Source organism: Alternaria alternata (genome assembly GCF_001642055.1).
Source record: "Alternaria alternata strain SRC1lrK2f unplaced genomic scaffold CC77scaffold_14, whole genome shotgun sequence".
In the NCBI taxonomy this organism is placed as follows: domain Eukaryota; kingdom Fungi; phylum Ascomycota; class Dothideomycetes; order Pleosporales; family Pleosporaceae; genus Alternaria; species Alternaria alternata.
Window position 1 is genome coordinate 463,712 of NW_017306203.1, and position 11,261 is coordinate 474,972.

An 11,261-nucleotide genomic window follows, 5' to 3' on the forward strand; every position below is an offset into this window, starting at 1 on the left:
TAGGGTGTATGTAAGACTTGAGCATCGTTTAGGCTAGCTTATCCACGGCAGTTCGTCAGATACCGTGCCCTGAAATAACTCTTTGACACTATCTTCGAGACCTTGAAAGTGCTTGGCCCCTTTGCTAGCATCCCATCCACGAAGCTGTCTCTTTCCGCCTAGAAGATCTCCGGTACCTAAAGGATCACTTTCCCATGCCGTATATCCATTCTCTTCCTCCCCACGAAGTGTGCTTCTTAACTCGCTGCTCGACATAACCGGGTCGATGCCCTGAACCTGGATACGCTCTTTTGGCCATCGTATCGCTGGGGCATGTAGATCTAGGAAGCGTCTCGCCTTGAAAGCATGTGTAATGACGCGGATTCGTTTTGGGTAGTTGCCTGTAGCTTTTCTGAACAAAAGGATGCTGAATAATAGGTTTTGGAATGAATCGGTCGCTTGTTCTTCCAGTAAGATATAGCCTCTATTGTGTAATCGATGGGTTCGTCCACCACCCATATGGCCTTCTGCCAACTCTTCTGCTAGGGCTGCATGATAGTATGAGCGTGCCTCCGTCTTCAGAGATTCAGAGCGTTTAGTGGCTCCACCACTGAGGACGAGGATGCTCTTAGGAGGGTGCTCTGCGTCCGTTCCAACAGTCAAAGCATCAATACCAGCTTTAACATGAGCCAGGAATGTCTCATGCTCGCCTATTTTGCCTGTTGCCTCGTCTGACTTTTGGAAGGGCGCTAGCAGCCAATTAGGCTCGTAGTGAGGACTGCGCAGTGGGAAGCTGGCGTCATCTGCATTCGGAAGGAAGATGGCATGGCAGCAAACAATGATGAGATTGTCCGCACTCGGATAGCTCGGTAGTGGAATTACATGATCCGGATGAACAAAGTCGGGGTTATCGGGCGCTCTCCATTGAGAAGCACTGACGTGAGCCCCAGCTGCTGACACGGCGGTGGCCGTGGCGGATGCTGATGAAGCCTTGGACTTGGATCTCGGTAGGCCCACTAGTGGTGCGGCTGAGGCCATGGCGGCTCGTACCGCTTAGTGGATATGGCGGGTCTACGAGGACTGGGTTGGAAGCTTGGTAGAGAGCGAACAGGAGGTTCAGTCACTGCAGTCTCAACTATAATGGACAGTACCACGATGCGGGGCAGTCGTACCGGATATGACGCGGGCCAAGAGTGGGAAATATCAACGTGCTGCTTTCCGGAAAGGAAAACGAACTATTTTGGTGGTGTGGCTGACATCCATAAGAAGTATACAAGTTTGTGTTTTGTTGAGACGCGGATGACGGAAGGTGCGAGCTGCCCTTCCCCGCGCTGTCATGTTCAAGCAAAAAGGAAGGCAGGAAGGAACGCATCGCATTGCTTTCCCGTCGCTACCGAGAGGGGGTACTTGAGAGTGTCTTCTTGTGAACAGCTAGGAACTAATGGATAAGGTGGCACGTGATGTCTTGGGTGAAGCGCACAGGCTCTTGCCCATGGGCGTCCTATGGTGTTCATTTGGACAAATGCGACGTCGAGAAGAATTGATGGCAGTGACTCTGCATCGCTGTTGGAAGCTAGCTTAAATGCCCGACGGCGCGTAACAGACCCATGTAGAGCATGCGCCTGCATCGAGCTGCCAATGTGTCGAGTGCATGGCGGTAGAGATGTGAGCCAGCGGAGAGATGAAGGGTCCAGGAACAAGCCTACAACGGCGACCCACTGCAGCGGATAGGAGACCTCACCAACGGCCTGGACCCTGTCAACGCACTGCCATGGAGCGACCTTAGCAGCAGCCAAACAAAGTCGCCGTGGGAGCGATGCAGCTATGCGCGCAGAAACTGATGTGGCGACGTGTAGTGACGAACCGAAAATGTACCGGGCCTATTCAAAGTATCAATCGCTCCGACTATTCACTCGTATACTTGGGTAGCATGGGTTACAGTGCCAATGCATGTAACCCTTTGTAGAGAACGTGAAGATCTGTGGGAGTGGATCCGCCTACGGAGCAACCTTGGAAGGATGCTGACGTCGACCGTGCTACTACCCCTAGCTTGAGACATTCGACGCGCAGCCAGAGACGGGAGCCATCTTGTCCATGTCAAGCCACTTTGCAGCGGCGAACGTTGTTGTGCATACGGCAGTCTGCAGAGTGAAACCAAAGCAGATGTGGGCATAGTCGCTGCGCAGTATACGCCCGGCAACAGCGAAAAAGGTAGATTCTGGGTGAGGCTGAGCAGGTATAAGCGTGGAGCTGATTAAGGCCTGTCTCTAATTTTAGCCGTCGTGGCCGGTCTAGCGCCACACTGACAGACGACGGCGACTGCCATGTGCTCTACTCGTGTGCTTCACCGCCAGCAGGTTTTCTGTCGTCAGTGAATTCAAGTAGAGGCGATTGCCCGTTCTTGTCGAGACAGTCCCACGAAAGTACTTTCGTTAAAGGAGCGCCCGCCTACAAGCTGAAACCTGGCAGCACTTGGAGTCGACCAATAAGTCGTGTTTCAGCGCGGCCGTTTTCCTAGCGCAACCCTCCCCATCCCGCTCCAAGGGGTATAGCGCGCGTCCCTTCAGCTTTCTCAGCCCTGAAGCGCCCCAGACATTCCATCCACCTTTATCAAGCGACACCCCGAGTTGTGCGCTGACTACTTTTCTCTATCTCAACACTATCCTTCTCCACCGCCTATTCCTTTTTCTCGAAAACATCGCCATCTGCAGCGCCGGCCCGTGGACTGCAGCACGTCATGGCGTACAACAATAACCAAGGTTATAACCTTGGAGACCCCAACACTGGCGTAGGCGCCCCTGAACCCGCGGGCAGCAAAGGCACCACATACTGACAGCTACCCAGTACGACCGCCAGGAGCATGACGACGAAGTTGGTCGCTCGCTCCTGCACGAGAACCCTACCGGCGCCCACTCAGACCCTTTCTACGGCAACCCTGAGGTCCGCCCACACTCGACCTACAGCTTGACCGAGTCGTATGCCACCGACAGGCCAACACAATACCCCGGCCAAGCTCACGATGGCTCTGCCTACTCGGCGACAGGCGGTTACGACGCCCCGGGCGACTTCGGCGCTCCTCAGCGAGCTCCATCACCATACCAGAGGAGCGAGACCAGCTCAACCGAGGCATGGAGGCAGCGACAGCAGCCCGGCGGAGGTGCCGCCGGTGGTCTCAAGCGTGGTATGACACGTAAGGTCAAGCTTGTCCAGGGCTCCGTCCTGAGTGCCGACTACCCTGTGCCTTCGGCCATCCAGAACGCCATCCAGGCCAAGTACCGCAATGACCTCGAGAGCGGCAGCGAGGAGTTCACACACATGCGCTGTAAGTCTTCCATTCTACCCGACTTTTCCCTTCGCCTCTAACAGCTGCAGACACGGCCGCGACATGCGACCCCAACGACTTCACCCTCAAGAATGGCTACAATCTGCGTCCTGCCATGTACAACCGTCACACAGAGCTGCTCATTGCCGTCACCTACTACAATGAAGACAAGGTTCTTACCGCCCGTACTCTGCACGGTGTCATGCAAAACATCCGCGACATTGTCAACCTGAAGAAATCCGAGTTCTGGAACAAGGGTGGCCCAGCCTGGCAGAAGATTGTTGTGTGCCTGGTCTTCGACGGTATCGACCCTTGCGACAAGGGCACTCTCGACCTGCTCGCCACCATCGGTATTTACCAGGACGGTGTCATGAAGAAGGATATCGACGGAAACGAGACTGTTGCCCACATTGTAAGTTTGCGTCGTCATCAATCTCATCCTTTCCAGCTAACAAGCCAAGTTTGAATACACCACGCAATTGTCCGTCACGCCCAACCAGCAGCTCATTCGCCCGCACGATGATAGCGCCAGCACGCTTCCTCCTGTCCAGATGATGTTTTGCTTGAAGCAGAAGAACACCAAGAAGATCAACTCGCACAGATGGCTTTTCACTGCCATTGGTCGTATCCTGAACCCTGAAGTCTGCATTCTGCTCGACGCGGGTACAAAGCCTGGACCCAAGTCGCTTCTCGCCCTCTGGGAAGGTTTCTACAACGACAAGGATCTCGGTGGTGCTTGTGGTGAGATTCACGCTATGTTGGGTAAGGGCTGGAAGAACCTCCTCAACCCGCTCGTGGCCGCACAGAACTTCGAGTACAAGATCAGTAACATTCTCGACAAGCCGCTAGAATCCTCCTTCGGATACGTGTCTGTCTTGCCTGGTGCTTTCTCTGCCTACCGATACCGCGCCATCATGGGCAGGCCGCTCGAGCAGTACTTCCACGGTGACCACACACTCGCCAAGATTCTCGGAAAGAAGGGTATCGAGGGCATGAACATTTTCAAAAAGAACATGTTCTTGGCCGAGGATCGTATTCTGTGTTTCGAACTCGTCGCCAAGGCTGGCTCCAAGTGGCATCTTACCTACATCAAGGCCTCCAAGGGTGAAACCGATGTTCCCGAAGGTGTTGCTGAATTCATCGGTCAGCGTCGTCGTTGGCTGAACGGTTCTTTCGCTGCCGGTATCTACTCTCTTCTGCATTTCGGTCGCATGTACAAGAGTGGCCACAACCTGGTCCGCATGTTCTTCCTGCACATCCAAATGCTCTACAACATATTCCAAACCATTATGGCTTGGTTCTCCCTGGCTTCCTTCTGGCTCACTACTGTCGTCATCATGTCACTTGTCGGTACCAAAACCGATGATCGGGATGCCTGGCCATTCGGAAACACTGCCACGCCCATCTTCAACGTCATCGTCACCTATCTCTACCTGGCATTCCTGGTCCTGCAATTTATTCTGGCCTTCGGTAACCGTCCAAAGGGTTCCAAGTGGACCTACCTGGTCTCTTTCTCCGTCTTCGCTCTCATCCAGTTCTACATCGTCATCCTGTCCATCTACCTCGTTGTCCAGGCATTCACGAACCCGTCGTCGCAGAAACTCGATACCTCGTCACCAGAAGCATTTGCCAATTCTTTCTTCTCGTCCAGCGGAGTCGGTATTATCATCATCGCGCTTGCGGCTACCTTTGGTCTCTACTACGTCGCCTCGTTCCTGTACATGGATCCATGGCACATGTTCACCTCGTTCCCGCAATACCTGCTCATCATGTCGTCCTACGTCAACATTCTCAACGTCTACGCCTTCTCCAACTGGCACGACGTTTCCTGGGGTACCAAGGGTTCCGACAAGGCAGAGGCGCTTCCTTCTGCCAAGACAGAAAAGGGTGCTGACGGTAAATCCAACGTCATTGAGGAACCGGATCTACCACAAGCCGACATCGACAGCCAGTTTGAAGCTACCGTCAAGCGCGCTCTTGCTCCTTACGTACCGCCTGTCGAGAGTGACGAGAAGACGCTGGAGGATTCCTACAAGTCTTTCCGTACCCATTTGTGTACGGCCTGGATCGGTTCGAATGCCACTCTTGCGGTTGTCATCACCCAGGATAACTTTGACCGCTTTGGTTTCTCTGTAAGTTTTTGCCCTGATCGCTCTGAATGATAATTACTAACAAAATAACAGTCTAGCGCCTCGGGCAGAACCGCGCATTTCTTCCAGGCCCTTCTATGGGCTACCGCTGCTCTTGCTATTGTCCGTTTCATCGGATGTATTTGGTTCCTTGGCCGTACTGGTCTCTTCTTCTGCGTTAGGAAGAGGTAGATGGTCCCCAAGCCACCACCTGGTCAAACCACCAAGCCTTGACGGCAACGGCCAGACCTTTGCATTTCCCCCATGCCTTCGATTCCCACTTAATCATGTTGGCGTTTCTTGGTGTTCCAGCGCGAGCTAGGAGCTACGTGGTCTGTTTAACACAACAAAAATACCTCAAGATCATGACCTGCCCTTGTACCATCTTGTACTGAAATGTTTGGGGGGGTTGTCACATTTTGCGAAACTACTATGGGAAATGGAGGAGATATACCGTATATCACATTTGCACGATTAGCTTTTGCTCTTGCGGGGTGTTTTTATTCTAGATTGAATACCAGAATATGTTTTTAAAAAAGAAGACCAATGCTTCGTCCGTGTAGTCATTCGTTCACTGGTTTACGTCACACGCTGCGGGTCTGTTCCAACTTCTGCTTATCTTTTGTTCGAAATCCCACCTAAGTATGAGCACCTTTGCTCCATTTTCGCTCCTGTTCTTCTTCGCTTTTCTCGTCAAATCTTTCATGCCTACATGGCACATGACCCTCGTGTTTTCCGCACTCTCAACCACCGCTACAACCCACTGGCCCAGTATGAAAGACCGATTTGCCTAGTAGTAGGACTTGGCCCTGTTGAGCCGGATGAGTGAAAGCTCTATACTGTCTCTTCGCAGCATGCTTGCCATTAATCTGTTTGCATTCGAAGTAGGTGGAGTCAAGCTTGTGAAAGCTCGGGACTGTGCGTATCTCTCGGATAGTACTATTGGTTCCAAGTCAAGAGTCAGGGCTGGTGGTGAAGAAGAGGAGGAAGAGGAGGAAGAGGAAGAAGGGGAAGAAGGGGAAGAAGGGGAAGAAGGGGAAGAAGGGGAAGAAGAAGAATTCAGTGGGCTCGATGGACGTCCACGAATGGCGCTCTTCTTCTAGAACCTGCATTCTCAACTCAGCCTCACCCAGTCGACGTTCCAAGTCATCCATCTTGCGCAGCTTCGCCTGTAGCGACCTCTTCTCCTCCTCGACTACCTCAATCGCCTTGTGTTGTTTCCGATACTGCTTAAGCTCGGTATTCTGCTCCCTCGTCAGGGTCTCGAGCTTCTTAATGTGTGCGACCTGGTCAGAAAGCTCCAGCGCTGTTGAGGGTGTAGTTGATGTGAATCGGTTTGTTGCTGACGATGATGAGGTGATCGTTGGATCTGTTGGTAACGAGATTGACAAGGCGGAGTTGTGCCGAGATACTCTTTTCATCGTCTTGTCCGAGTAGAAGTTTTGGAGGAAGACGTTGAACTGGGTTGCTTGGTGGGGTTGGGCCGGAATGTACATGATCGCCTTTTAGTATAGGGGATTTCGCGGAACTGACCGATCTTTTTTGTAGCAGTTGGGATGGTAGAGAGGAGGGTATTGTTGTTGCTGCACTTGAGAGCGTCGTGATAGACTCTTATGGGATGAAGAAATGGTTGGGATGGAAATAACCCTTGTGAGCATTTAGTAGGTGTTGAAAAAATGATCGCTTATCACATTGTGCACTAGATCTCAGGAAATTGTTGGTTGAGTATGGTCATGGTTGTGTGTACCATGGTTCATTTACAACCCATCCATCTCATCAAGACAATGCACGCAGTCAGAACTCACGAGGCAACCCTGACATTCGCCTCCCAGTCGCAAACCGTTGTCTTCCAACTACCAGTGCCCAATTCCAGCTTGAACTGACTCCTATATGTCCTGCAGCCGTCACAAGGGCCATGCTCTTCCTTGTCGTCTACAACAGGCCACTCAACGACCTCCCATTCTTCGCCGAGTTCCTTTTCGTCATCGAAACGTTGGTCGTCGGTCTTGGGTTCCGAAACGTTGGTATCGTGTGCTTCCACCAAAAGTCAGTCGAGTAAGACGATTTGATGCGTGACTGGACAACTGCGTTACCTTCTTTGCTCGTGGGCTTTGAGCCCAATGTCCTATTACCTAGGCGAATCTGATATGACAACAGAGACCCCGGGGCGCGATAGGTGCCACCCTGCTGCGACATTGTCGATTAGGGAGCGCTACTTTGCCGTGCCTGGGTAAACTATCCGACTTGAGAATATTATACCGTTGATGCGACGTGCATAAAGGACAAGGCAAAGGATTTTTATGATGTTGCAGCCCACTACAGGGCTCCTTTCGATGACTATCCGTCGGCTGACAATAGTGTTGGTTGCCTGACGGGGCGCAGCCTCGTTACTTCATTCCCGCAGGGTTCCAGAACGGGCAATCATCTGCACCGAAACCCCGGATCTGACGGCTCGCCACAGAACGTGAAGAGAGACAAGTTTCTGGCCCATGATTTCGTTCAGGATAACCGACTCTAATCTTATTGGCGAAACTCATTCCACCTGAGTTATCCTTGACGAAATCTACTTGAAAGGTATTCTTGGATGCATATATTCATAGCACAAGGAAATCTTAGATGGACTATATTTTTAAGAGACACAATGACGTATGTTGACGATGAACATCCTTCTACTGATAATGGTCGGTATCGTGGCTCACTATGCAACATCGCAAGTCAAAATGAACATTATGAAATTTTGTATCTCTCTCACGCTCGCTCCATCTAGAAGCCAATACGCTATCTTCTCTTCTCGTCACCAGCCATGCAATGCTACACAATTGGGACAATAACGCCAAAAGTGTATATACATATAACAGAACGTCCATTAAGCAAACAATTAAGATAGGGAAACCGTGATATCATATCCTGCATCCATCCATGGGCTTTTTTGCCCATAACCAAGTGGTGAAAGGAATAGCCGCTGACGTCGATTGGAGTGATCGCTCGACCGCGAGATAGTAAAGGAAAACCGCTAGTCAGTCTGTCAAAAAAGTAAGAAAGATATGTCGGAACTGAAATCAACCATCTAGTGCTTGGGGCAGCAGCATACGTGTGGACCACTCTCGATAACCTCCTTGGTGGCCTGGTCTTCGTACTTCTTGAAGTTCTCCATGAAGAGCTTGCCGAGCTTCTCGACTTCGCCCTTGAAGTCGGCGGTACCGTTCCATGACTTGGCGGGGTTGAGCAGCTCGTCAGGGACGTTGGGGCAGGTCTTGGGGACGGAGAGACCGAAGGTTTCGTAGGTTTCGTATTCGACGTTGGCGAGCTCGCCGGAGTGAATGGCGTCGAGGATAGCACGGGTGTACTTGAGAGGGCAACGCTAGGGGAAATATTAGCATGTGTTCGCATGTATCCGTTAGAGAGTCTTGGCTTACCTTGCCGCCTGTGGTGGCACCGGCACCGACCCAGCCGGTGTTGAGGAGCCAGGCGTTGGCGCCGTGTTGCTGAATCTTCTCCGCAAGCATCTTGGCGTAGCGCATTGGGTGCAGGGCGAGGAAGGGTTGAGCGAAGCAAGAGGAGAAGGTAGCTTGGGGCTCGGTGATACCCTGCTCGGTACCGGCCATCTTGGAGGTGTAACCAGAGATAAAGTGGTACATGGTTTGCTCGGGGCTGAGCTTGGAGATAGGAGGAAGGACACCGCGAGCGTCGCAGGTAAGGAGGACAATGTTCTTGGGGTGGCCGTCTGAGATGCAGGGGATCTTGGTGTTCTCAATGTACTCGATGGGGTAGGCGCAGCGAGTGTTCTCGGTCAGGGTGTCATCGTCGTAATCAACAACACGGGTTGTAGGGTCAAAAACGACGTTCTCGAGGATGGATCCGAAGCGGATGGCGCCGTAAATGTCTGGCTCCTTCTCAGCAGAGAGACCAATGCACTTGGCATAGCAGCCACCCTCAATGTTGAAGACACCAGTGTCACTCCAGCAATGCTCGTCGTCACCGATCAAGGCACGCTTGGGGTCGGCAGACAAAGTGGTCTTGCCGGTTCCGGAAAGACCGAAGAAAACAGTAACATCCTTGTTCTCGATACCCTCGTTCGCTGACGAATGCAGAGTGAGGACGTTGTGCTTGACGGGCATCTCGTAGTAGAGCACAGTGAAAATGCCCTTCTTCCTAAATGATGGCATATAATGTCAGTGCATGCCTCAGAAAGCTCATGTAGGGGCGTTGCTTACATCTCACCAGCGTATTCGGTACCGAGGATAACCATCTCCTTGTCGGCAAAGTTAAGGGCAACGGACGTTGACGAGGTCATACCACTCGTGTACCTGTTGGCAGGGAAAGCACCAGCATTGTAGATAGTGTAGTCAGGCTCGAAGTGTTCCAGTTCTTCTCTTGAAGGACGGATCAACATGTTGCGCATGAAGAGAGCATGGTAGGCACGAGCGCAGACGACTCGTACGCGTATCCTGTAGCGCTCATCCCAGCCGGCAAAGCCATCGACGACGTAGATGCGGTTCCTGGTGTTGAGGTAGTCGATAGCACGCTCACGGTTGATACGCCAGACCTAGACGACAAGGTTAGCAAATGAAACAAGATGCGCACGTGATGGTCTTCCGTATGGATCGATGGAACTTGATCCGTCATGCAGGCGCAAAGATGCGGGGCAGCCGAGCCCCATAACCGCCAAGTGCAGGGATGCGAGCTACATCGGGTATGTGGCTAGCGTACATGACGTCTGCCGCCAAAATTTCACAAGCCAAACCGCGGTTTGACGTAAGGCAGAAGTTTAAAGGGATTAGGGAATGCGGAGAAGCACTTACGTCGGTCTTCATCGGCTTGTTGACTGGGCCCCACCAGACATCGTCTTTTGACGTGTCTTCCTCGACGATGCGCTTATCCGAGGGTGAGCGGCCAGTCTTCGCTCCTGAGTATGCTGAGAGGGCACCTGAAGCTGTGATGGCTGAACCAGTCTCATATACGAGCGCATCTTCGTAGAGGGCAGCGACTGAAGGGTTGGCGATCTAGTGGACTTGTTAGTGTTGGAATCGAGGTTGATGCATGGGGCAAGCTTACAATGGCTACACGGTCATAGTCGATGTGTGCCTTGTCGTGGAGAGCTTCTTCAATCTCCGTGTGTTCCTTGTTCGGCCTGTGAGGAGCATGTCAGTCTTTGTTCACCTATTTCAGGTCAATTGACCTTGGAAAGGCAGGGTCACGCACGCAACGCCGGAAGGATGGAGGTTGGTCTTGTTGACGCTTTGAGAAACCATGGTGTTGGATATGAGTGGAGAGATGGAAGACGAGTGGAAATTGGAACGCTGTTGTTTTGACACCTGTTGACGGGCAAAGTCTTGGGCCAAAGGAGCTGGGCTTGCTGTTCGAATGACGGGGTCCTCGGTAGCTTTAATACCATTCGAAGCCATTCTGACGACGTCGTCTGCGCTCAGTCTGGCAATGCTGGGCCGGGGACAAGCTAGCGCTACTGGAGCTGATTGGGTAATGGTGCGTGTTTGGGTAGTGGGAGTGCCGGTCGGCTCACGAGGGACGAAAATAACGCGGAGCTGGGCACGAGAGCTGGGTGACTTCGGAAGGAGCGCCCGGCAAGTGTAACCACAACCACCAGCTTTATGGCCGATGAATCTTAAGCCGATGCGCATGGATCTCCTATTTTCCAAAACTAAAACTAAAACTAAGGGGAGGTTTGCGGTCACTGTTGTGTCATGGTCGATGACATTTTCGCTGCAACGGAGCCCTCGTGACGATTGTAACGACTGCGTGAACTGCAATGCGCGGGCTGGCATTGGCTGGAGGGGCTGATCGCACTTACCCCACATTCACGCTCGCTGGAT

General features: G+C 52.3%; 5 protein-coding genes across 5 annotated transcripts; 1 reads left to right on the forward strand and 4 right to left on the reverse strand.

Annotated features, from left to right (window-relative positions):
• Positions 1-10: 10 nt before the first annotated feature.
• CC77DRAFT_177391 (hypothetical protein) lies at positions 11-1,192 on the reverse strand. Its single transcript, XM_018530482.1, has 2 exons — positions 1,152-1,192; positions 11-1,102 (listed from the first exon to the last, which is right to left on the reverse strand). Exon 2 carries the CDS (start codon positions 1,015-1,017, stop codon positions 34-36), a length of 984 nt encoding a protein of 327 aa, XP_018384373.1. The 5' UTR covers positions 1,018-1,102; positions 1,152-1,192; the 3' UTR covers positions 11-33.
• A 1,134-nt stretch (positions 1,193-2,326) lies between these two features.
• CC77DRAFT_1021806 (hypothetical protein) lies at positions 2,327-5,950 on the forward strand. The gene is made up of 5 exons (XM_018525334.1): positions 2,327-2,767; positions 2,824-3,301; positions 3,352-3,713; positions 3,763-5,433; positions 5,485-5,950. Exons 1-5 carry the CDS (start codon positions 2,717-2,719, stop codon positions 5,620-5,622), a joined length of 2,700 nt encoding a protein of 899 aa, XP_018384374.1. The 5' UTR covers positions 2,327-2,716; the 3' UTR covers positions 5,623-5,950.
• CC77DRAFT_1021807 (hypothetical protein) lies at positions 5,948-7,258 on the reverse strand. Its single transcript, XM_018525335.1, has 2 exons — positions 7,236-7,258; positions 5,948-7,077 (listed from the first exon to the last, which is right to left on the reverse strand). The coding sequence occupies exon 2, from the start codon at positions 6,924-6,926 to the stop codon at positions 6,384-6,386; it is 543 nt and encodes a 180-aa protein (XP_018384375.1). The 5' UTR covers positions 6,927-7,077; positions 7,236-7,258; the 3' UTR covers positions 5,948-6,383.
• On the reverse strand, positions 7,232-7,626 carry CC77DRAFT_1062873 (hypothetical protein; the record flags this gene model as incomplete). Its single annotated transcript, XM_018528580.1, has 2 exons — positions 7,232-7,464; positions 7,524-7,626. 2 exons carry the CDS (start codon positions 7,624-7,626, stop codon positions 7,232-7,234), a joined length of 336 nt encoding a protein of 111 aa, XP_018384376.1.
• Positions 7,627-8,331: 705 nt separating this feature from the next.
• Positions 8,332-11,140, reverse strand: CC77DRAFT_1021809 (hypothetical protein). The gene is made up of 6 exons (XM_018525336.1): positions 10,633-11,140; positions 10,486-10,561; positions 10,233-10,433; positions 9,645-9,976; positions 8,847-9,582; positions 8,332-8,791 (listed from the first exon to the last, which is right to left on the reverse strand). The coding sequence occupies exons 1-6, from the start codon at positions 10,833-10,835 to the stop codon at positions 8,498-8,500; spliced, it is 1,842 nt and encodes a 613-aa protein (XP_018384377.1). The 5' UTR covers positions 10,836-11,140; the 3' UTR covers positions 8,332-8,497.
• Between the last annotated feature and the right edge of the window lie 121 nt (positions 11,141-11,261).